The sequence below is a fragment of the Notamacropus eugenii genome, chromosome 6 (genome assembly GCF_028372415.1).
Source record: "Notamacropus eugenii isolate mMacEug1 chromosome 6, mMacEug1.pri_v2, whole genome shotgun sequence".
Taxonomy (NCBI): Eukaryota; Metazoa; Chordata; class Mammalia; order Diprotodontia; family Macropodidae; genus Notamacropus; species Notamacropus eugenii.
In genome coordinates, this window is record NC_092877.1 from 229,523,551 (window position 1) to 229,549,095 (window position 25,545).

At 37.8% G+C, this 25,545-nt stretch overlaps 1 protein-coding gene across 7 annotated transcripts in view; it reads right to left on the minus strand.

The window, feature by feature from the left end:
* Positions 1 to 25,545, minus strand: part of MBNL2 (muscleblind like splicing regulator 2) — a 185,379-nt gene that overhangs the window by 44,993 nt on the left and 114,841 nt on the right. For all 7 annotated transcript variants that reach the window (XM_072622091.1, XM_072622088.1, XM_072622089.1 and 4 more), the window contains 2 exons: positions 13,955 to 14,119; positions 1,474 to 1,674 (listed from right to left, as the gene is read on the minus strand). In XM_072622091.1, coding sequence (XP_072478192.1) covers positions 1,474 to 1,674; positions 13,955 to 14,119 — 366 coding nt within the window. The remainder of the gene's footprint in view (positions 1 to 1,473; positions 1,675 to 13,954; positions 14,120 to 25,545) is intronic.

Below are 25,545 nucleotides of genomic sequence, written 5' to 3' on the forward strand. Positions count from 1 at the left end.
ACTCTTTTGATTTTCCCCTAAATTACATGTAAAGATTTTTTCATAGCTGGAAAAAATATACTCTTTAGTCATGTTTTACATTCATCAAGTATTCCTATTAAGGAGTATCCGGGGTGAATATACTCTACTGTTAGAGACTTTGTTCTTCACTTGAAATGAACTAAAACCTGCTTTGCCAAAAGCCATTTCAATTATTTTGTATTATATTATTGTCTATTAGCAATTTATGGAAGGTCTGCTCTCCTCATCACCTGGATTTGCCTCAGCAGTGTTAACCTGCCCATTACTGTACAATGCTCATCATCAATTCCCTGGTGAGGCCAGTAGGTGGAGCCCAAAACATTTTGCAGTTTTTTGAAAGGCAAACAATTATTTTTCATTTTATATTAGAATTACTCATCAAAAAGGAGGTGGGGATTAATTTCTTCCCCATTAGCCTTGCATAACTTTCCTTTGTGAATTTTTAAAAATCTATTTGTCCTATATTTTATTCTGTTCGTGAGGATATTGTACCTGCTTGACAAGTACTGAAGACTGAAGTAGCATGCCCAGGGTGGGAGATGACGCTGTCAGGACATTGTTAAGCCCTTTGTTTTGCGTGAGAAGAAATTTTATGATATATATTGGGCGTTGATGTGTATGAGTAAGTTAAGTATATGCTTTGTTCTGAATACTCTGAATGAAAAAGAAGCATGGTTCCAATAAAAGCCCTCTGAAAATGTTTATTTAAATAGTGGCAGCCTGAAAGTCTAGATTCTAAAACATCTCAACATTTCATTGCCACTAGAGTTTAGTAGGCAAATACTCAACCGTATATTTAACTCAAACAAATACAAGTTGAAAGAACATATTCTCATGATTGGATACAAAGGACAGCATAATTTCAAAGCACCTTTACATAAGAATTTACAGGAACTAAAAGTGGAGGTAGATTTAAGTGAATTCCTCAGCAAATCTACTATAATATTTACATTTTTTACCCATGGCCAATTCTACCATAAGGAATGTAAAATATAAAATAAATGGATGAATTCTATAGATCAGATTCAAACAGAAACTCAATAGACAAAGTATTTGTTGGGGTTTTCTTGAGTTAGAACAACAGAATTATGCATTATAACAACTGAAATTATTTTAAAATCACATTTTACAATGGTCTCGAAAAATAGTTTTTAAACATCTACTAGTTCACTGATATTTTTACTAAATTCCCAAATTGTCATCTATTTACTAAGCACAATACTGCTACGTGTCTAGTGAAAGGAAACATATAACTGAACAAAGTTCTGTGGGCCTTGTTTTCATTATTATTAAAATTCTAACTCACAGTCCAATTCCTTTTAATACTTCTATCTATAAACCAGTCTGCTTTTTCTTTTTTGGCATGGCTGCTTCACTAGACCGGAATTACTGTTCTTTATGCACTCGCTAGCACAGAAATGCACTTCTCATCACGAATATTAAGGAAAGTACCTCGAGTTTATCTGTCCTGAGGAGTTTCTGAGTAGCAGCTGAGCCAGGGACTGTAACAGGTGGACTTCCAGGAACAATGACAGGTGTGGTGGGTAGAATTTCAGTAGGGACTAGCCCAACTCCAGGGGTTACAGGTGTTAAGTAAGGAGCAAAACTAATTGCTGCATTTGTTCCTAGTGCTGGACCTACAGGAAACGTAGGCTGTGAAATGAAGACAACACATAAGAAAAGAAATAGATACCTTTTTGTACATTTTTTTAAAAAAGCTTTCCTTGGAAAAAGTTAGCAATGAAAATCGAATACAATTTTTATAAATCTATTGGATGAATATTTTCATTGGCTTTAAGCAGGATTTAATAATAGCTTTAAAGGGCATATAACAGTTCTGCTAAGGGAGTTTGGTGAAGAATAAATCCAAGATAGCACCTGTGCACTTGGCTCCTCCTGTAAAAAAAAATGTTCCTTTAAAATAGTTTCAACGTACAAAAAAAAAACAAAAAAAAAAAAACACCTGAGAACAATCTAAGCATGCAACAATAGGGAGGAAATGGAGTTATTACTCATGCAAAGGAAAAAAAAAGAGAAGTTTCATTGTGACTTCTCAGCCTTTCGGATTGTTGAATAGTCACTTACTTAGGTGCTAGTCTATTATACCCCTGCGGAATCATAGCACCATAGAACGACAGTTAGAACTTATCTAGTCTATCCCTCTCATTATACAGGTGAGACACCTGAGTCCTGATGAAGTCATCTGTCCCAAAACAGGGTCCTCTATACAAATACCCAACAAATGTTCAATGATTTCTGTCCTTTGTCTTATAAGAACCCCCCCTCCACCCCTAACCCAACATCATTCTGTCTTTTCTATTCACAAAAGAGGATAACATGAAAACCTTGATCTTCATATAGCACGACTGAGTCTGCCCACCAGCTTTTCTTCTTTCTTTGTATATCATATATGTATGTGTATATATATGTATATATGTATGTGCAAATATACATATATATGCATATATATATACATATACGTAAAACTTTCTAGTTTAATGTTCTGTCGAAAATTGGGCACAAAACTCACTTTCCATGCATTTGCACCCACCTCAAAGAACCCCCTTTTTTCCCCAAACTGTTACTCAAGCACTACCTTCTATAAAAAAGCTTCGCCTGAGCCTCCCACTGGTTCCCTCCCCATCCTTATTTTGAATTTACTTATATACGTACATATTATCTCCCCTTGTAAAAAGTAAGGGCAGCTAGGTGGCGCAGTGGATAGAGTGCAGGGCCTGGAGTCCATGAAATGCAGACATTTACAAGCTGTGCGACCCTGGGCAAGTGATTTAACCCTATTTGCCTCAGTTTCCTCATTTGTAAAATGAGCTAGAGAAGGAAATGGCAAACTACAACCCCAGATGGGGTCACAAAGATTTGGACACAATTGAAAACGACTGACCAATAGCATAGAATGGATGCTTCTTGAGAGATTGTTTCACTTTTACCCACTGCCTACCACATAGTAGACTCTGAATAAATGTTTGTTGATTGACCGACTGTGTTTTCAGTTCCAATTCAGTTTTATTTGGATACATTCACTTTCTTTGCACAGGAGGTGGGAAGGGAAGAAATCAGTCATAGGAAATTTGTTTTTCCTCTCTGATCACATCATGAACTGAATAATCACCATAGTTATCCATTAAATCCTCAATGACTTTGCTGCATGCTGGTTGAGAAGAAATGCTCTAAGATTTGTTTTTGTTTTTTTTTAAGAATATCAAAAGTGATGAATATTTTCAGGTGTCACCTAAATGTTTGTAAAATGGAATATTATGGAATTATTTCCTGTACAATTCACAGGAAAACATAAATTTTTAAGGCTTGCTGTTAAAACATTCAATGATGTCCCTAAGATTTTCTTAATAAATGTTTCACTTTATCAATTCAATCTAATTCAATTCAACATTTATTAAGTTTCTGTTGTGTGGAAGGTACTATGCAAGGCCAAGGTCCCTGCTCTCCAAGAGATTAAATCCTAGTGGTGGACACATGCTGCACCAATTGAGTAAATATAAATAATGTACAAAATGACATAAATTAATTGAGAGAGGAAGAGAGTGCTGATACATGGGATTGGAGAAACACTGATCAGGAGAGCCGTTATATAGCGGGGGGCTCCTGAGTCCTACGTAGGAAGCTTAGGGATGAGTGAAGGATGTGCTACAATGACGGCGTTTTTATATGAAAGGGTTGATAAGAATCCTTTTCTTTTTAAATACCAAATTTTCTGGGCAAAGAGATTTCAAATGGGTTTCATAGAAGACAACAGATCCTTGATATTTTGTAGAATTTTTGTTTTACTCCCAGGAGAGACTGAAGAAGTCTTTACTGCAGTAACTAAGTGCTGGCTGAGCTAATTATAACCACGTTTGTCAGCACTGCTGCCTCAGCATTCTCACAAGAATCTCCCAAATCTTTAAAATTCAGGCATAAGATTTACTTGGGGAAGAAGTCCCTACAGTCTCTCAGCATGGGAAATAAATAGTGGTTAGCTCTTCTTTCATTTCCTTTTTTTTTTCTGTTCAAAATTTAGTGTATTTGTATATAAATGTTTCTCATCCATGGGTTTTCACTGGCTTTTTATAGCTCTCATAACTATAATTTGGTTCCATTAAAAAAAATCTCAGTCATTTCAAATAAATGTGAACTGCAAAAGGGTAGAATTTTTGTGAAAATGTAACTCTAAAAGACCTTAACCTCCTAGGCAAGATATGTGAAAATGCTCATGAAATATTACTTTTTCTAACTGTATCATTTAGAACCTTTGGCTGATGACCAAATTCTACAATAATTGAATAAAGGAAATTTTCCTTCTCAAATTTTATTTTCTTATTTTTAAGAAAGAATGTTCCCCTAATTCATTGTTGGTGGAGCTGTGAACTCATCCAACCATTCTGGAGAGCGGTGTGTATGCTCAAAGGGCTACAAAAATGTGCTTACCCTTTGACCCAGCAATATCGCTTCTAGGACTGTATCCCCAAGAGATCATAAAAATGGGAAAGGGTCCCACATGTACAAAAATATTTATAGCAGCACTTTTTGTAGTGGCCAAAAACTGGAAATCAAGGGGATGCCCATCAATTGGGGAATGGATGAATAAATTATGGTATATGAATATAATGGAATACTATTGCGCTATAAGAAATGATGAACAAGACTTCAGAGAAGCCTGGAAAGACTCATATGATCTGATGCTGAGTGAAAGGAGCAGAACCAGGAGAACTTTGTGCACAGCAATGACCACGGTGTGCGAGTTTTTTCTGGTAGACTTCGAACTTCATTGCAATGCAACTTAAAAAAAATTCCCAGTGGTCTTCTAAGACAAAATGCCTTCCACATCCAGAGAAAGAACTATGGAATTCAACTGCAGAATGTAGCAGATCATTTTGTGTGTGTGTGTGTGTGTGTGTGTGTGTGTGTGTGTGTGTGTGTGTGTATTATGTTTTGGTTTGTTATATGATTTCTCCCATTTATTTTAGTTCTTCTACACAGCATGACTATAGTGAAAATGTATTCAATAGGAATGTACATGTAGATCCTATATAGAATTGTATGCCGTCTTGGGGAGGGAGGGGGGTGATGGGAGGTAGGTAGGGAAAAAAATCTAAGTTTTATGGTAGTGATTGTAGAACATTAAAAATAAATAAAATGAATACATATGTATACGTGTGTGTGTGACACACACACATATATAAAAAGAAAGAATGTTCCCAATTCCAGGTTAGTTCACTTTGGGGGCAGAAGCCAGGCCCTGAATGTTGGCAGGTAGAACCATCTCAAATCTCTTGATGACATTTTACAAATTAAACATGCCTTCAATTAAATTTCATGAAACCATTTTTTTTCAGAAATCCAACATATTTCATTTATCAAAAGGAATTAATAGGCTAAAATCAATTTCATTAATTATTTTATTGTTTTAAAAGCAGCATGAGACAGCATGGAATTAGAAGGACTGAGCTCTGAGTCAGGAAGTCCTGCTTCTCAGACGTCCCAACTGTGTGACCCTGGACAAGTCCCTTCACCTTTCAGTGTTCCCAGTTAGCTCTCTATAATATAAATTGCAGAGATTTCTATCTGCATTGGTAGAGGAAGTTGATCCCTGGAGGTCCCTATATTCAGGAAATCACAGATAGAATAAAAAAATTGATCACAAGAAAAGATCAAGTGGTAACAAAGTTAACTTTCTATCTAGCAAGAGTTGACTTTGATGTAGCTTTGCAAGGTTTGTAAAGCACTGTACATACACTGTGTCAACGCATTGAACAACTCTAGGAGGTAGGTGATAGTATTTCCCCATCTGACAGATGATGAAACTGAGGCTCACAGAGGTTATGTGACTTGTTCAGAAACACCATGCAATTAAATGTTTGAAGACGGATTTCAACTTAGATCTTCCTAACTCCAAATCTAGGGATCTATCTGGAGTACAAAGGATACTTCATGGTACATAACTCATCTCCCTATTTTAAATGTTACTCAATGCCATTAATCAAACTATGGTTTTTACAAAGTTAGAACTCTAGTTCTTTCTTACATGATTTTAATATACATATGGCAGACACTTTATCTGAAAAGACCTTCAAACCTGAACTGTTCTTCTATATCAAATAAATTATCTTCTATATAGCTTATAAAATATTTTTCTTCTGTGTCATATCTTAACAAATACTAAGCACATTGCAGTTTAATATTCTCCATTAAAGACTCACCTCTCCATTATGTGACTTTAATGAGGTGTCCCAGTATAGAAAATTATCTGTGAAGACTGGATTGTTTCTATCTCATGTTTTATTAAGAATATGTCTGAAGGTTGTATAGACTTTATCACAAAGATTCTACAGAGATATGAAAGCAGGTACGTAATTTGGTGGTTGGTATCTTAAATAAAAAGAATCATAGAATCTTAGGGTTTTAAGGGGAATTCTAAGGTCATTTAGTCCAAATCCCATGTTTTTTCTTAAAGTAAAAGCATGAATCATGCGGCTTACCAATCTTTCGGAATCTTTCCCTTTTTAACATGAGAAGTAATTCCTGAAGGTTTTTAAAATTGTTACCTTCAGCAGATTTCTTCAAAAAAAGTATCTGATCAGATCCTCACTTGACCTTTTTAAATGCCGTTGTCATGTCCTCACATATATTAGATACGAGCAATATTAGGTAATGAGGCAGAGTCCAAATGTGGTAGTTTGACTGTTATTGTTCTTGAAAAACAGCTAAAAATGGCAGCATGCCTGTTCCATTATACATCTGCTGTCCTCCTGTTTCATCGACAAATTCTCCCAGGAAAATGTGGCTTAGTTGTTCATACCACACACTCCATTGTTTTTCTGATTTAATTCTTCTTTCTATAATTCTTTTCCAAAGTTTTTCCAGGTGAAATTGTATTTTAAACCAATACTGCTATTGGCTGCCATTTTTCAACAATAGGCAAGGAAATTATTTGCTTTTTAGGCTCTGCTGGCCTCCTTGATATGGTCATTATTTTATGTCAAACCTCTCTAAGAAATAATGACAGTCAATGCCTTTAAAATCCCCTTACCCATTTTTTGGGATTGTTGACTACATACTGTTTAACTACAATAAACCTCATCCTCTCACCCCTATCCCCCAGCTTTTTTGGTGCATATGTCTAGAAGACTATGGTTTAGGAAATATAGTTTTAGCTTAGAGGAATGCCAAAGTTATCTCATTAATCCATATCATACCTCACTGTGGTAACTAGGAAAACACTTGTGATTTTACTGGCATGATTACGCATTCTACAGCACTTCTGCACTGTTATTCTTTGTAATTCTTGCCCACATTTCCCCATAAATTTCAGAAAGATGATATACCTAATGGAATTGATATATCCTCTAATTTTTTTTTTTAGTATTTTGGGGGTACCAGTGTACCACTCAATCTGCCCATCTGTTTCTTTCATTCTCAACACTTGTTTTTTCTCAACACTTGCTAATTCATTTTCAGCAATGTTTTTGAGTCTCTCCCCAGAATTGTCTGTAGTAATATGCAACAACCTTCTTAGGCCCAACATAAACTTTTACATTGCCTTTTGGATTAGTTATCATTTAAATGCACTGAGATAACAATGTCTTACGTTAAGAAGACATAAAACATTACTGGGAAATACTGTTATTAAATTGATGAGCTTTTAAAATAGTGAGTAGATTATAGTTATTGAAATCCCAAATATAATTCATTCGTGATCCTATTCAATTTTATACTTAGTTAATTATTATTCTGCATTGTTTTTTCAAGGTATAAACATTTATGGCCCAATTTAATGGGATCCATGTCATAATATGGACAACACTCATTTTCTTTTTCCAGAGTAGATACAGTACAGCCTATCTCTTTGCTATGGCTTTCACTAAAAAACTATTTAGAAATCTATGGGGTTTTTTCTGTCAAGTTTAATCAAAAGATAAAAGTTTATGAACTTGTTGACAGTATAAATGATGATCATTTATGTCATTAACATATATCTTTTCAACATTTTAGAGTAGGAAAAATGAAGATATGACCACTTTATGGGATGTGCAAATTTTATTCTTATTTTGGACCATCTTTCATGAATGTCTTCTTCCTCACTGAGACAAAACAAAAAACTAATCACCCAACAATAGAATATATTCCCTGAAAACAGTTAAACAAAACTACCTGATACTATGACCAATGTTCCTATTATTTTGAACTTTAGTCATTAGTTAACAGAGAGATAGGATGTGTCCTTTACCTTTGCTAGTATGGTAACAAAATTATCCCTTACTTAAGTAATGTTAATGTAAGGTTAATGATGGGTGGGGGAAAGAATTAAAGATATTCCCCACCCGTTAACAGGCCTCAGATACCTTTTGTTAATTTCTAATGAGGCACTGACTCACGAGTGTCCAGCTCTGAAAAGTGTATAAATCCTCTGAGCTGAGGTTTTTGGGGCCTATTTTTTTGGAAGAAGGTTGGTGTGCCAGATGAGATTTGGGGAGCCACTAAGAAGCTCCCTGGCTTTGAAAATCTAGATGTTGGTGCTTCTCTCTCTGGTAACAATAAGGCCTCTGAAGGACTAGTCACGTTTATTCGTTGAACCCTTCTGGCTGATCTTATAATGGTCATTTGGCTCACTAGGCCTCAGTTTCAGGACGATACCTGGGAGGGGGGTTTGTCGTCTAAAGGGTCTTAAGGGCTTCTTACCTCTAGGTCTAGGAAACTGTCTTGGATCACATATAGATTCCTGAAGCTCCCTAGGCCTCTGCTTCCAGTATGGTCACAGTAGGGGGTTTGTCTCAAAAGTTCTTGAAATCCTTCACATTTTTAATCCTCAGTGATTAAATTATATTAGTGATCTTACACTGAGTGATCATATTAGTGATCTTACATTGAGCTATCCAGCTTTCTAGGGCTCACTTTCCTTTTGAATCACATAAAGGGTTTGGACTCTAAGGCCTCTGAAGAACTTGTCACTTTTTGTCCTTGGACACTTGTGGGTGCACATACAATGTTTATTAAACACTCTAGGCCTCAGTTTCAGGCAGAGTCCACGGAGGCGCCTCTAGTGAAAATGTTTTTCATTTTCAATACCCAAGTTCCACTTAATGGCTGGCTTAGAGTGATTATCAATAGTAACAGTTTCTCTTTCCCTCCCAGCCTCATTTAGTTATTTTTTTCTTTTGCTCATTAAAAAGGCCATTCCCTGACTGCTTCTTAAAGAGGCCTATTCACACAATGGGCATTACCTCCCTCTAAGTGAATACCTGAAAAGACCAAGGACCCCCACTGCAGTCTCCAGTCCTTCTGATGAATATCTGGTCACTGGACCCAGACGGCTCAGGAGGAGAAAGTGAGGCTGGTGACCTGCACAGCCCTCCCTCACTCAAAACAAAGTCCAGTGCAAGTCATGTCTTCATTTCTCTGACGTCATGGTCTTCTTCAAAAATGAAGGACGAACACAACAACAATTTATATATTGTCTATGGTCAGACAGTTGGAAGCCTTGTCTGTTGGTCTTTCTGTTTGTAATTTCTATTTGTAATTTCTCTGAAGTTCAGGGTGCTGACTTTTCCCCCTGAACTAAGTGAATGTGCTTGATTAGATTGTTGACCCCTCAAACGTTGCTTTCCTTTCAGAAAAGCAGGTCTAAGAACCTGTACAACACACCCTCTTGTGTATGCAAGGTTCTTGCTGTTATAACCCATGACAGAAGGCTTGTTGGTTTTGTTTCATTTTTTGCCTTTATTAGGGACTATATTTACATTTTTTGTAGTTATATTCTTTTAGATCTTTTTCCTCCTGTTGCATTACTTTTTGTATATCTTTCCATGTTTCTATGAATTCTTCATATTTGCTGTTCCTGGTAATATTCCACAACATTTGTGTACCACGGTCTGTTCAGACATACCACAATGTTCTATAATCAGGAATACAGGAACCACCACATTTGAACCTAAACACTGCAGTCTCAAACATGCTTGACAAAGAAGTAGAAATAGTATTTAGGAAGGTGGAATTGTGAAGAACAGCTGGGTAAGGCTAACCCCATCTTCATGGAAGTAATACAATCTTTATAGCACCAAAAGTCTGCTTTAAAAGATATCTCAAGGAGGGAAAGAATACAAAGAAACGGAAAATAGAAACAAGGATAATGTTAATACCCTCAAAAAGGTGACTAAGAAAACAGAAGTAAGTGCTCTCATATGCCCACTTACAGAGAATTATCCACATGAAATCCAGAGTATTCTTGATAAAATCAGTCAATTAGCATTTATTAAGCACCTACTAAGAGACAAGGGCTGTGTTAATGGCTGGGGATACAGGGAAAAGAACAAGGTACTCCTTGTTCTGGAGTAATGAGGGTGAAAACATGTAAAAAAAACCCCAAACTTTATGCAAAACATGATATATACAGGATATACAATAATCAACAGAATGAAGGAACTAGCATTAAGAGGCTTTTTATAGAAGGGATTTTAGCTGAGACTCAACTTCCTTGCATTGGAAGCTGGGAAGTAGAGAAGAGGAAGGAGAGAATTTTGGGCATGGGAGAGAGAAATTTCTAAAAATGGCTTATGAGACGAATAGCAAGGAGGCAATGTTGTAACTGGATTTCAGAGTACCTGATGGGTGGGGGTGGGTAGGGCAGTAAGCTATAAGAAAACTGGAAAGGTAAGAAGAGGACAGATTATGGAAGGTTTTTATAATCCAAATGGAGGAGATTTTATATTAGATCCCAGAGGTAATAGGGAGCCACTGGAGTTCAGTGGAAGGGGTGGGGTGATACAATCAGTCTTCTTCAGGAAGATCAGCTTGACAGCTGAGTGGAGGATGGGGACTTGAGTCTAGAAGACCAATTAGCAGGTTATTTCAAGAGTTGACTATAGCTAGCAGAAAGGAAATAATTAGGCAGTAGCATTAAGTTGACTGTCAGAGTCAAGAAAGGGTGATTCAAAGGGTTTGTAATAAACCTTACGGAAGGTGGAGTTTGAGGCTTGCACATGTTAGCATTTACAAAAGGCAGTCATGTGCCTCAGTGTTAACCCTTAGTGGGGATGGGAGAAGTGGTTGAGTATTTGGGAAATCACATTTAGGTGATGATAGTACAAAGTTCTAGAGACTCAAAGTCAAAATAGAATGCCAATGGTAGTACCAAGGAATGAAAAGAATTAGAAAGAACAGTATGGGAATCCCAGGACTTGGGTTATATATTTTCTACTGCACACTGCTATAAACATCCATGGGACTATATTCTAGACAGTCATTGAAAGGGTAAGGAATTAGAAAGGGGATGGAAAGAAAACCCTTCTTATGAATGAAATGGAGGAAGCTAGGTGGCTCGGTGGATAGAGCACGAGAACTGGAGGCAGGAAGATCTGAGTTCAAATCTGGCCTCAGACACTGCCTAGGTATGGGAGCCTCAGCAGGTCACTTGACCTCTTTTGTCTTAATCCACTGGAGAAGGAAATGTCAAACCACTCCAGTATCTTTGCCAAGAAAACCACACGGACAGCACTGGTGCACTATGGTCCATGGGGTCATGAAGAATCAAACACAACTCAACAACAACAATGAATGAAACAGATGACAGGAATGAGCATCTAGGTGTAGGTGATAGCCAGAAGAATGGATAAAACCATTATTTGAGTTTATGTAACAAAGGTTTAAACAAATGAGAGACAGACATACAGAATCAGAGAGACACACACACAGAGATAACACCAATAAAAGTAAACTCAAGGATCTTAGAACTGTTGGGCTCACAGACTTTAAAATCAACTACTTGGCCTCCACTCAGTCAAATCTCCATTTTTTTCTTCCTCATTTAATCTTTGTGCTTCCTAGTCAACAAAACTAGTGCATCATTCAAAATCTAGTTCTACAAATTGTTACTTCTTGATTAGTAAGAGGTCAGACTGTTGAAATCATAACGAGACCTCTGTCTTCTCATATATGTCCCCACTGAGATCAACTCATCTAGCTTTCCAGTAAACTGGAAAGATTTTAAAGCAAAGAGTTGGATTTGTTCCCATCATAATTAGAACATATGATCCCATAAACCAGGACTGTCTTTTGTATGCCCTGATCAACATCTAGCAAATGTGTTTCTCAGTCAATATGAAATTAATCACAGGCTTCTGGTAACTGGATTATGTAGCACTTACTCAAATGGACAAAGGGAATACTGTAGCTAGAAAATGAAAGTGAGAGGCACTTAACATAGGAAAAAGATGATCATAATGCAACCAACAATGTTATCGGAAGGAAGGCAGGGCTTAAGTATTCCTTAGCCCAAGCAGGACTGTTCTGTAATCTTGGGTACTCTGTGCTGTACAAAGGCATGGAGAGTTTAGGGATGGCCCAAAGCATCCAATCCTCAACCAAATAAGAATAAATTCAAGCATATTCCTATCCAAAGCACACCATTTTAATTTGGGGGCTTTCAGTAATATATAATTTTTTACACAATAAAGACTGATTTTTTTACACAATAGTGCCTTTTGTGTGTATGCTTTGCTTTCAAACCTCCAAAGACTCACAGAAGTGGCTTTTTAAAAAAATTGGTCTTTTTAAACGAACAATTCATAAACATGAATCAAACCTAGTAGTCACATATACTCCTCCTGCCAATCTCTCATTTGCAGTCCTGAAAACAATTGCCAACTCTTTAGGGAAAATCAGTGCTTTCAAACATTATGTAAAAAGGGGACGAACATGCATTTTACAAAATAAGTGTTTATAAGCTTCTTGCCTTTCCTTCCTTTCATCCCCCACTCCTAGGAATTCAGTCTTAGGGCCACTCTCTCGCCCACTCCATCCTCAGAGAAGAAATTCTGAAAGATGCTTTTATCTCTGCCATACAAGAGACAGGGAAGACCTTATGGTACTGTTTACCTTCTATGGGCTAATCCACAACTTAATTTTCTTTCCTTGTTCTGCTGTCTTGCGTCCATACATATGCCTCTAATATTACCAAAAGAACATTCCATATATTGACATTCTTTCCACAAAACATCAGTCTGGGGTAAGTGGAGAATTTAGAGCTCTAAGAGACCCCAGATAACTTAAAATCCAATCCTTTCCTAGTTGAAAAAGAAGTGAACAGAGCTCTGGAGTTGGAATCAGGAAGACTTGAGTTCAAATCCTGCTTCATACTAGGAAGTTCTGCATCTCTGGGTAAATTCCTTTACCTCTCTGTTTTTTAATTTTCTCAACTGTTAAATGAGTACATCGAGCTAGGCAGCTTTTGGGGGTCCTTCCAGCACTAAGTCTAAGAATCTATGAAACAAGTTCAGAGAAGTTGTTACTTGGTCACCTAATAAGTAGCAGAGCAATATTTTGAATCTGATTTCCCTGACCCCAATCATTAAATCAATAAATAAACATTTATTAAGCACTTAGTATGTGCCAGGCACTGGGGATACAAAAAGAGGAAACATTTCCTGCCATCAAGGAGCTTATACTCTACTGGAGTGAAAAGGTTAATGGAGGGAAAAGTGGTTGTCCCATAAAGTCTGAAGTCAATGACAATAACGCAGACTAAGTTTACCGTATGGGTAAATGCCCTTAAGATGTAAGATTTACCAAATTCTCCACATACTGCCATGTCCAGCTCTTACTTTTCCAAAACCTCAAGAAAATAATTCATGGGAGAAAGAAATAAATAGAGCAGCCATTTCCCGACACATGGAATTTGTGGTCAATCCAAGTCTTTCTTGATGTAATTTAGAGAACTACCCATTCCAAACCATGCCATCATACCTGTTCCCAGATAAATGTATACATGGCCCTTTTCTCGTATCTCTGAGGCTACCAGATTATATAAGCTTTGGTTCCAATTAACGTGCCAGCATTTGGAGGACATTTTTTTCCCAAGTCAATATGGTTCCAATTGTTCCCACACTTTAACCATCAGCCCCATCATTGGATAAAATGTACTCACAACTGGATGAAGCGGTGTTCCTGGAAACATAAATTGCATCTGCTGGGCAAGCATTGCTGCTGCAGTTTTTTGTTGGATCAAATTGTTCCTCCCGTTAATTTCTAGTTGGGTTTTTAAATGTGTTGGTGGGTGAAGATACTTGCAGTTCTCTCTTGAGCAACGACCCTATGAAGGAAACATTCCAAAAAAAAAAAAAATTTAAAGCTTTTAAAAGGAGCTCAGTGTTGCTGCTATACCAAAGTCTATGACAGATCCAGAAACACAACCTCCTCCCTCCCCATCCTGCCCAGGCCACTCCAAGGGTGGCATAACATCTAACGCAGACCTGTCAGAGGAGAGATGTAGAAACTCCTGAATTTGTTGCTGGGATACTGGCTCTGAAAACTTGGCTTAGTAAATTGTTTGAGGGGGACTAAAAAGAACTCCTGCTCCTGATGAACATTATAAAGAATGGAAAGGAGAGGGGAAGGCAAAGGCATAGTAATGCTGCTTCTCAAAAGAGAGGTCAGACTGCTTGCTATGAACTGATTAGAACATCTAGGTGATACAGTGGATAGTGCTGGACTTGGAGAAAGGACCTGGCTACTGAACCTAAACTGGACCTAAATTAAAATCAAGTCTCAGACATTTATTAGAGGTGTGATCCTGGGCAAGTCACTTAACCCTGTCTGCTTCAGTTTTCTCATCTGTAAAATGAGCTGCAGAAGGAAATGGTAAACCACTCCAATACCTTCGCCAAGAAAACACCAAATGGGGTCATGAAGAGTCAGACACAAGTGAAAAAAAAAATGGGAATGATCATAATAAAACCTACCTTCCAGGGTTGTTTAAATGAGATAGAATTTGTGAAGCACTCTGCAAACCTGAAGTGCTATGTAAAGCTAGTTATTATTATTAAACTGGTTTATTTGTGCCAGACAGAAGTCAAGGTAAATGTAGGCAGAATGGACAGCCATCCCTCCACTAGTGTCCTGCTCCAAGATTTCCTTCTTACCTCTGGGGTAAAATACAAACAATTTTTCTCCTTTACCTTCTAGCCAAACTGGCCTGCTTACTGTGTATTGTACATGCTAACATTCTGTCTTCTATCTCCATGCCTTTGCACAAACGATTTTCCACTTCTGGAAAGCACCTCCTCTTCACCTTGAAGAATCTCTGTCTTCTTTTAAAGCTCAACTCATGTCCCCTCCTATAGAAGAGCCTATTCTTACTAGCTCTTACCCCAGATTCCAGTGCCCTTCCCCATTCTCCAAATTTGTAGTTAATTTTTCATGTACGTTTTGTTCCCGTCTCCTTGTCCCAGTAGAATACAAGCTTCTTGAGGACACAGCCTATTTAGCTTTTGTCTTTGTATCCTTTTTAGAAATTTTTTTATTAAATTATCTTATTTGTTTTCAGTGTTCTACAATCATTTCCATATATCTCAGATTTTTTCCCCCTCCCTCCCACTCCTTCCCCCCTCACTCTTTGTATCTATTACATCTAGTATAATACCTGGCACATGGTAGGTGATTAATAAATATTTATTGAATATTGAAAGAATCACGGTGTAGAGGTTACCTTAAGGTCTTAAAAGGCATGCCCACGGAGGACAAGTTCTGGGCAGTGCCATCAATCTGGAAAAGCTTCAAGAACAAGTCTGGTAATGAACACATTTCCACTGTCTCAGAATCATTCTAATCGTGGAGTTGCACAGCTTCGAATACTGTGGTTTTTTTGGATTATAGTAACATACCATGACCAATCTACTGAGGGGTTGCGATCTGAATCAGTGGAAGGAGTGATCACAGCAATGAAATTACAGGTCCTTTTACTACTGAAGCATAAAAACCATGCAGTAATCAGATTTAGGATGTCTTGTAAGATCATATTGTCCCATCATTAGAGGTGTTCAAGGTAGGGCTGGATGACTGTTCATCAAGAATGACAGATTGCATGGCATGGTGGAAAGAACACTGAACCCAAAGGATACCTGTGTTTAATCATTAAATACTACCTCAGGAGTACTTCCTATTAGCTGGGAGACCCTGGGCATGGGGCTTCACCTCAGCACCTCAGTTTACTCACCTGTAGAATAGCAATAATTATATTTACACTATCTAATAGTGCTTCTATGAGGAATGTACTATATATAAATGCAAATTATTATTATCACTACTCTGATTAAAATTCCTACATAGACTATATCAAGAATTCTTAATATTTTTTATATCATGTCTAGTGAAATGCATGGAATCTTTTTTAGAAAAATGCTTTTGCATTATTGCATAAGATAAAATACATAGAACACATAGAATTACATAGAATAAAATACATAGAATTACAAAGGAAAGCAATTACATTGAATTATTATCAAATACATATATACATGTATCTGTGTACATATACATACATAATATTCATATACATGAAAACATACATATATGAATATATACATATATACAGCATAGATCATCTAGCTAGGATTCTTAACCCAGGATTTATAAACTTTATATAGACACAGAAACACATAGACATAGATCTCCTCTGTATATGTATGTGTGTATGTATGCATGCATGTAAAGTTTACAGATCCCAAGTTAAGAATCTTGACTAGATGATCTCTAAAGACCCTAACAACTCAGAGATTCTATGATTCTATGTCTTCTGGGTTATCTGGGTTATCTATTTACACTGTCCAAATATACCAAATATACCAAATATTGTTGTTTCCTCATCAGTGATCGTAGGCAAAAAGACAGTCCTTGGCAACAAATAAGAAATTAGTCAAAAGAGAAGGTTTCTAAGGAAGTTATAAGTTCCGGCAGTTTTTTGCAGGTTACATAAATGTGAACCTCACTAAGCATATGAGAACAGGTACGCTGATGTCTGGTGATTGAGGTATGGCGAAAAGGATAACAGTGACAGTGTAAATGCCTAATGGTAAAGCTGCTAAGGGTGTGTGTGTGTGTGTGTGTGTGTGTGTGTGTGTGTGTGTGTGTGTAAGGGAGGGAGGGAGGGAGAGAAAGAGAGACAGAGAGACAGAGAGAGAGAGAGAGAGAGAGAGAGAGAGAGAGAGAGAGAGAGAGAGAGAGAGAGAGAGAGAGAGACATGCTAGGGGAGTTTGGGAGAGATGCTACAGTTTGCTCAGTTGGGTGACAGCAATGCATGAGCAGGGACCTGAGTAGTAATAGAATTTGGAATGAAATAAGATTTAAACTTTACTTTCCTAAATAACACTATTTTTTATGCATCATCTATTCAGAATGAAATGTTCATTTTAAGTGATAAATTTCTAGAAAACAAATACCCAGATCAAGATATGCTAACCAGTATTATGACTGAGTCATTAATAATCATTATTTGTCTACTGACCATCAAGGGAATGATTTTGCTTACCAGACTCATTAAAAAGTAGATAAGAGAACAGCAGATATGACATCAGTTGTCTAACTCTTAACATCTATAGTTGTGAACATGCTTTCCACAGTCTTAGTGTCCTTTCGGGCAGCCTATAACTTGCTGGGCTTGAACTACCTTTCACAATTGCAGGCTCTGTGCTCAGAAATAGTGAGTTAGTTTTTATGAAGGATAGCTAATCTCCTAGTGAGACCTCTGTAGCAGTGTTCAATCAACGTGTAAAAAAGATGGGGCTGATACTGAATATGTAAATCTCCCCCCACCCTATGATCAGCTTGAAACAATGCAGAGCCCAGGATTCACCTCTTTCTCAGGTCATTAATGCTGATATGCACAAATGCTTACTTCATATATGTGTATGTATATATATGTATATATGCATGTGCATATATATATACATATATATCTCCAAGGATTCAGGAAGGCATGCACAGACCTATGAATGAAATGAATAAAAAGGCTGGTGTTGGAGAAAGCATAGAATTCCAGAGAGAAGGATGAGAATGTGTTATATTTCTATACACCAACCAATTTAACTGTTAAGATTTGACTCGGTGTAATTGTCTGTATGATGGCTAATCCTTCTGTTTGCTTTGGTTAGATATACTGAGAAGAAAAACATCTGTTTGGGGCTGAAAAACTGTGCTTGTTTGCAAACCCCAGTTAGCATTCTAAACTGGTTGGTAATTTATTAATGGAACTCTGTTTCCATGAGAGTTAATGCAACTTCCTATTGTGCCTTCCTTATTCCCAGTAGGAATAATGTGCAATACTGCCTTTCATAGAAGAATAGATTGGGCAGGAGGAATGATATCTGAGAAAGAACATAGATCTTTGGGGGCATTATGGATTATTGAGTTGTTACTGTAATTGAACACGTAGTACTGATCACAGAAAAATAAGCATTATTGATGGCAAGATGACTGATGCTTACAAGTGCTACAGAATCCGCCAGGCATACGTTAATTAAGATAGGGTCTGTGATGGGGAGCGGGGCCTAATAAATATCTGGAAGTTTTGTCAAAGATAGCTTAAAACGATTGTCCATAATGCAATAATGTATATATTTAACATTATCTTAAACAGGATTGGGTAAGTCTCTAGAAATATTCCATCCAAAGATGTTACCCCAAATTGCATCATCAGTTCTCAAGGATACGACCAATGGGTAGGTACACATATTCTAAGAGAATAACACTGAAGTATACTGTATAGCAGAATCCTGAGATAAGCTCTTGTAGGCTTCAAAAATCTCAAAGAAGAAACAATTTTTTTTTGGAGGGGGAAAGGAGAGAGTTATTTGATATAGTAAACAATTTGCAAGAAAATACCCATGTAGATAGAAAAGTTGAAAGAAAGCACTTCATTATGCAAACGGGACTGAATGACACAGAATGTCAGACAAGAACTGAAGAAAGCAGGGAACAGAAATGCAAGGTGTGCTGGATACATTGGAGGGAAAAATGCTGATGTGTCAGGAAAAACCTACCACCCTCTGAACTTTATACTACAAATGAGGGGACAACGTTCTTCTGGAGAGACACTGGACAAGTTGCACTTTTCATCATTTTGCTCCCTACTGCTAATATGACTCGTTCTTTATATATTTTCCATTTCTCTCTCTCTCTCTCTCTCTCTCTCTCTCTCTCTCTCTCTCTCTTTCTCTCTCTTTCTCTCATTTTTAGTTCTTTATTAAAAAACACAGCAGAAATATGTGAGAAGCCAAAAGTAGGAGAACTTATTGAATTATGTTTGCAATGTTAGAGGAATTTGAGGGCTGTGAAGATGAGGAGAAAGGTACGAGTAAAGACCATAGGGATACAGGTACATTTTGAGCTTTGAGCACATTTTGCTGCTTTTTAAAGAATAGGAAGCACAATGGGGAGGAGTCAAGATGGCGGAGTAAAGGCAGGGACTCACCTGAACTCTCCCCCTAATCCCCTCCAAATATCTTTTAAAAGTGACTCTAAATAAATTCTAGAGGAGCAGCACCCACAAAAAAGACAGAGTGAAACAAATGTCCAGCCCAAGACAATCTGGAAGGTTGGCAGGAAAGGTCTGTTGCACCTAGGTGAGAGAGGAATGCAGCTCAGCACAGGCCACTCCAGCGCAGGCTGGGCCCCAGAAAACCTGGAGTAGACCTCGGGGCGACTGAATCACTGGCAGCAGACCTCTCAGTCCACAGAAGCCAAAGACAACTTCGAAGGTCAACAGGAAAGGTCTGTTGGACCTACGTGAGAGAGAAATGCACTCCAGCGCAGGCTGTGCCAGCACAGCCCAGGTCCCAGCAAACCAGGAGCAGGTCTAGTGAGTGACTGAATCAGCTGTGGCAGAGGCAGATGCTGCTTCTGGAGTTCTCAGCCCACAGATGGTAAGGGGGTCAAACAACTGGTCAGAAGGAGATTACAGAAGTCTTTTTGCTAGCACTGGGGTGGGACTCTGTTTCTTTGTCCATATTTGAAACTGGATCTCAATCCTGGATGGCAGTTACAGGACTAAGAGGAATAGAGTAGAGCTTACCACCACAGTGGAGGGGAAGGGCGCCCTCCTCACAGTTCCAGGGTAGAAAACAGTGCTTATGGTTGCTCACAGACCACAGCACAGGCCAGGAAAGGAGTAAATGTCTCTCTTTCGATCATACCACCTTGGAAGAACTGATAACTTACAGTGCCCTAGAAGCATCTCCGAAAACAGCTGTATAAAACCCCTGAAGCTTGCAATAGTGCACCCTCTGCCCTGGAAACAGCCCCACTTTAACAAAGAGTTAAAAGCCAACAGACAGGCTGGGAAAATGAACAAAAAACAGAAAGAAAAAGCCTTCTGACTATTGAAAATTACTATGGTGACAAGGAACATCAAAACACACACTCAGAAGACAACAAAGTCAAAACTCCTCCATCCAAAGCCTCCAAGAAAAAAATATGAATTGGTCTCAGGCCATGGCAGAGTTCAAAAAGGATTCTGAAAATCAAGTAAGAGAAGTAGAGCAAAAATTGGGAAGAGAAATGAGAGTGATGCAAGAAAATAATGAAAAATGAATCAACTCTTGGTAAAGGACACACACACACACACACACACACACACACACACACACACACACACACCTAAAAACAGACTAGGCCAAATGGCAAACGAAGTCTAAAAAGCCAATGATGACAAGATGCCTTAAAAAGCAGAATTGGCCAAATACAAAAGTAGGTCCAAAAGCTCGCTGAAGAAAATATTTATTTATTAATTATTAACTATTTTCTTATTTAATTAACCAATACTTGGTTCAAATTCCCACTCTGGCATTTACTGGCTGAATTCTTGCTGCTGTCGTTGGTCAGTCCATTCAGTCATGTCCAACTCTTTGTGACTCTGGGATCTTCTTGGCAAAGATACTGGAATGATTTGCCATTTTCTTCTCCAGCTCATTTTACAGATGAGGAAATTAAGGCAAACGGGTTGAAGTGAATTGTCCAGGGTCATACAGCTATTAAGGTCTGAGGCCAGGTTAGAACTCAGGTTGTCCTGACTCTAGACCCACCACTTTATCCTCTGTGGCACCTAGCTTCTCTACTACCTGTACGGCTGTGGGTAAAACCCTCAACATCTCTGAGGTCCAATGCCTCATCTGTACAATGAAATTAATAATACAGGGCTTGCACTAGCTATGTTATAGGTTTTAGTTTTTTTGGTAAAGAAAATGTTAGGCAAACCTTACAGCTCTATATACATCTACAGTGTTATTGGCACAGGTCAACAGAAAATCATCTAATGAGGTATAAAAAAGCAATGTTTTTGGACTGTGACTTTGTTGATGTAAGAAGCTCCAGATCAGGCAGTTCCCTCTACCAGTGCCAACCTTCAGCTGCTCAGCAATTTAGGGATGTGCCTGTGGCACTGAGAGGTCACCTAGGCAGCATGTATCTAAGGCAGCACTTGACCATAGGTCTTCCTGACCATCAGGTTGATTTTCTATCCATTTTGCCACTTTGAAAGAACTATTTAAGGTGAAAACACTAAATATACCTTCATAAATGATTATTTTAAAGATTCTGGCTCCTCACCAAACCTAACCATTTTCCCAGTTGTCTCTGTGCATAACATAGTATTAATTCCCTTAAAGGTAGAGTGTTGCCAATATTTTCATTTCTATGCTTCAAAGTGAGTTATGAGCCTCAAATTTTCATAGAAATGATTGCCCCACTGACAACCAAATAAGATAAATTATATTTCTTAAGTTATACTATTTGTGTAGCATGGTATTACTACTTTAGGCATTGCAGGTGAATTTCAGTGAAATATAAGATACAAGATATTCCTGATCAAGTTAGTTAGAGAGGTACATGAACATTAAAAAAAAAAAAAACAAACCAACCTCAAGTTAATATGGTACCAGTGAGTCTAATCAAGTTCATCAAGCATTTATTAAATACTTACTATGTACAAAGCATACAGTCGGCATACAGTAGTCTATGGATCATCCCCTTGAAGTTAGGAAGACCTGATTCAAGTTCCATTTCTGACATACTGATAATGTGACCCAGAATAAGTCATGTAACTTCTCAGTGTCCCAGGCAACTCTCTAAGAGTGTTAACTGTTAGGAAATTGCCAAAGAAAGATCTTTACTGAGAATTCCCTACACTAATAAAATCATAGAGCTATATATTTAGACATACAAGTCTAAGGGGAAGGGATATACAAGTCCACTGAGTTCAATCCAATCTTTTTACAGAGGAGAAAACTGAGGCAAAAGGTAAAGTCAAAAGTATAGTACAAAAAAAAAAGCATACGAGGCACTGTTAGGTGCTAAGAATATAAAGCCTCAATAAAAATAGTCCTTGCCCCCAAGTTGTTTACATAATTTTTTGGGGGGGTATGCAATATGCAAATAGATAAGTATATTCATAATCATCTGGAGAGAAAGAGAATGCAACTTGTCACTGTGATTAGAAGAATTTAAAGACAGAGATTAATGAATAATCAGTAACACTAATATTTACTCATGACATGATGACCCATCCCCCATAGTCTTGAAGGTTAAAGAATACCTGACAAGTCTTTGAAAGGGCTGCTGGGTACAGTGAAAATAAAGAATGTAGAAAATCTGGTTCTGGAAATGAATTGTCAAGAAACGTGACAATATAATTGTTCTTTTATTGGTCTGTATCTCCCCATACAAAGTCATACCCCCAAAAGGACTGTGGTACACCAAGCTCAGGAAGTTCTAATTCATACAGGATAATAGTGCTGGTACATGAGGCTGGGAAATATTTTCTTTTTGCCCCAGTATAGACAAAGACAGGACTTCTCCTCATAGGTAGCCTAACTTCTATTGGCACCCCACTTAACCCACCTGAAATTGAACTTGCCCACTTCCTCCTATACCAGTGTCCCTCCTGACTTCATTACTTTATTCATGGTCACTACCCTTCTCCCAGTAACCCGAAGTTTCAAGGTTATTTTGGACTCTTCCTTTGTCCCCATATTAAATCATCCGTCAAGTCATGTTTGTCTTTCCTTCCACTTTCTCCAGCGCAGTCTTTTCTTTCCATGGTTAAGGCCCTCATTACTTCCCATTCTCATCTGAACTACTACAACAGCTTTCTGATTTGCTCATTCATCTCCGATCTCTTCCTTCTCTAATATATTCTGTATGCAAGTCCCTGACTAATCTTTAAACATATAGAATTCTGATCATTTCATTCTACAGATTAAAAAGCAAAACAAAACAAAATACCTCTTCAGTTACTTTTTAGTCATATTTTTTAACCCCAGTTTCTCCCTAGAAAACTCATTGTATTTGGGGGAAAATCAGTGAACTTTGGGAGTCCAGCCCTGCGTGGTCTTGTTTGTAGTTGGACTGGGCCAAGAAGACAAGGACGATCATCAATCCTAGCAGGAGAGAGTGCTGTATAGTGGAGGGATGACTTGATTTGCTGGAAAGAGAACTTGGGTTTGAATATCCACTCTGCTACCTTATTTATCTGTGTGATTGTGAATAAATCATTCAAATTCCCCTGGGCCTCAGTTTATCAGTAAAATGAAGTGGTTGAACTGAGCAATCTCTTTTGTCCTAAAGTTCTACATTCTAAACAGATGCTAAAGCTTTATGGTATGTCCCCCCTGACTTGTTTTTAACTATATCTGCAATTTCATCGGGTAGGGAGTTCCCAGAGAGGAACTTCTGTTATCAATTCAGATTGGCATTTATGATTTTGAGAGAGTTGTCTGGGGTACTCAGAACTTAAGTGACTCACCAAGTGTCAATAGCTTGTATGTATCTGAGGCAGGACTTGAACCCAGGCCTTTCTGAATCTAAGAGTAAAGCTCTAGCCTCTATAACATGTTGCTTCTCGGAGTCTGACTGATTGGGTCCAAATTCCACTTTGGCAAAAAATGACAGACACAACTGGGAGATTTTTAGAAATCATCTTGACAGGTCACCCTTTCACTGAAAGTTTGCAACCAGCTCATTTTCCTCTTCCCCATGAAAAGAGGTTGACCAATCACAGGTTCTAAAAGTGAAGAATATTCACCTGAAGAAACCATTCTGTGAAAACTTAACTACCTAGAAACTTAGGTATTCTTAATTCTGCAAATTTCTTGTTTTAACTATCTCCATCTCTTCTATTGTGGCTAGCATGTCCCTTCAGTTAATGTTTTAGCCATAAACTATCTCCTTCTCTTATACCACCCTTGTCCTTATCCATCACCTACCCTCCAAATCTCAGAATGAAAAAAAAAATGAGAGCTTACAAAACTTTAGTATTCTATCCTATCCTACCCTACACTTGAATTGGAATGTCCTCCATAGTAGCGTGGACAAGGGATCGTCCAATATCCACTTGAAGTCCTCCAGAAGACGAAGACCCTGTTAACTCCTAAAGCAGCCCATTCCACTTGTAAATAGTTCTCATTAGGAAGTATTCACCTTAATATCATCTACTTTATGTAACTTCTTGTCATTTAGATTAGTTAGAGCCCAAACCCTTTAAATGTCTGAAGTCATCTATCATACCCTTCCCAAGCTTCCCTTCTCTAGGTTAAACATTCCTAGATTCTTCAACTGATGCTAGATAACAGCACAGTTTCCAAACCCCCTAGTCATCCTAGTTGGCCCTCTTTAGGTCTCTATTTGATAATGTCCTCTCAGATATGTTATTCCTAGTACAGAATACTGCATTCCAGATTGTCTGACTGGGACACAGTACAACCAGAATAAAACTTCTCTTATTTTGGAAATTGTACTTTTATTAATGCGGTCCAAGTGTGAATGAGCTTTTTAGGCTGTCATATAATACTACTGAATGTCCAGGACTCTTAGGTCCCCAAGGTTTTTGTGTATTTACTATTGCCGGCCATGATTTTCTCATTCTGTACTTGTGCAGGTGATTTTTGGAATGCAAGTATAACGAGTAAAAAAAAGCTAGCATTTATAGCACTTGAAATTTTACAAAATGTTTTATACATATTATCTCATTTTATCCTTACAACAACTCTGGGAGGTAGATGCTATTATAACCCTGATTTATAGATGAGGAAATTGAGGTGATTTAAGTGACTTGCCCAGAGTCACTCAGCCAGTAAGTGTCTAAGACTGGATTTGATCTCATTCACTATAACTAGTTACTATAAATTCTGCACTCTATCCACTGTACCACTTAGTTGATCATTAACTTTTACCTTATTATATTTAATCCTTTTTTCTAGCCTGTTAAGATTCTTCTGGGTCATGATTCATATTTGCTAGAACCTTGAAATTCGGTTAGCTTGACCCTGTTAGCTTGAAATCACTGAAGGAAGTCTAGATGTCCACCCATTTACTAACCCCTCTATTGTGTGCTATGTAATGCTGATTGTATTACAAATACTTCTTTATCTCTGATCCTTTATTTTTATACAAATTGTTTCCAAAAGTCTTATTTATTAAATCTTAAAGCTGCAATAAGAATTGTGAGACATCCTCTATGTCTTCTTTCTCATTCAATGAAACCTGGCATTTCTTTAAGGATTATCCTATCTCTGGCAACCCTCTATAAGACTAAATGCTCTTTCATCTGTTCTACCTGATTCACAGTAGAAAGGGATTTTTGGCTGCTCCTTGTTCCCGCTGCCAGTTTCAAGTCTTTGCTCTGTTATCATCACTTAGCAAACTTTCCTTTGACTTCCATGCTATTCAACTAATCCTCTTCCTCCCACTCCC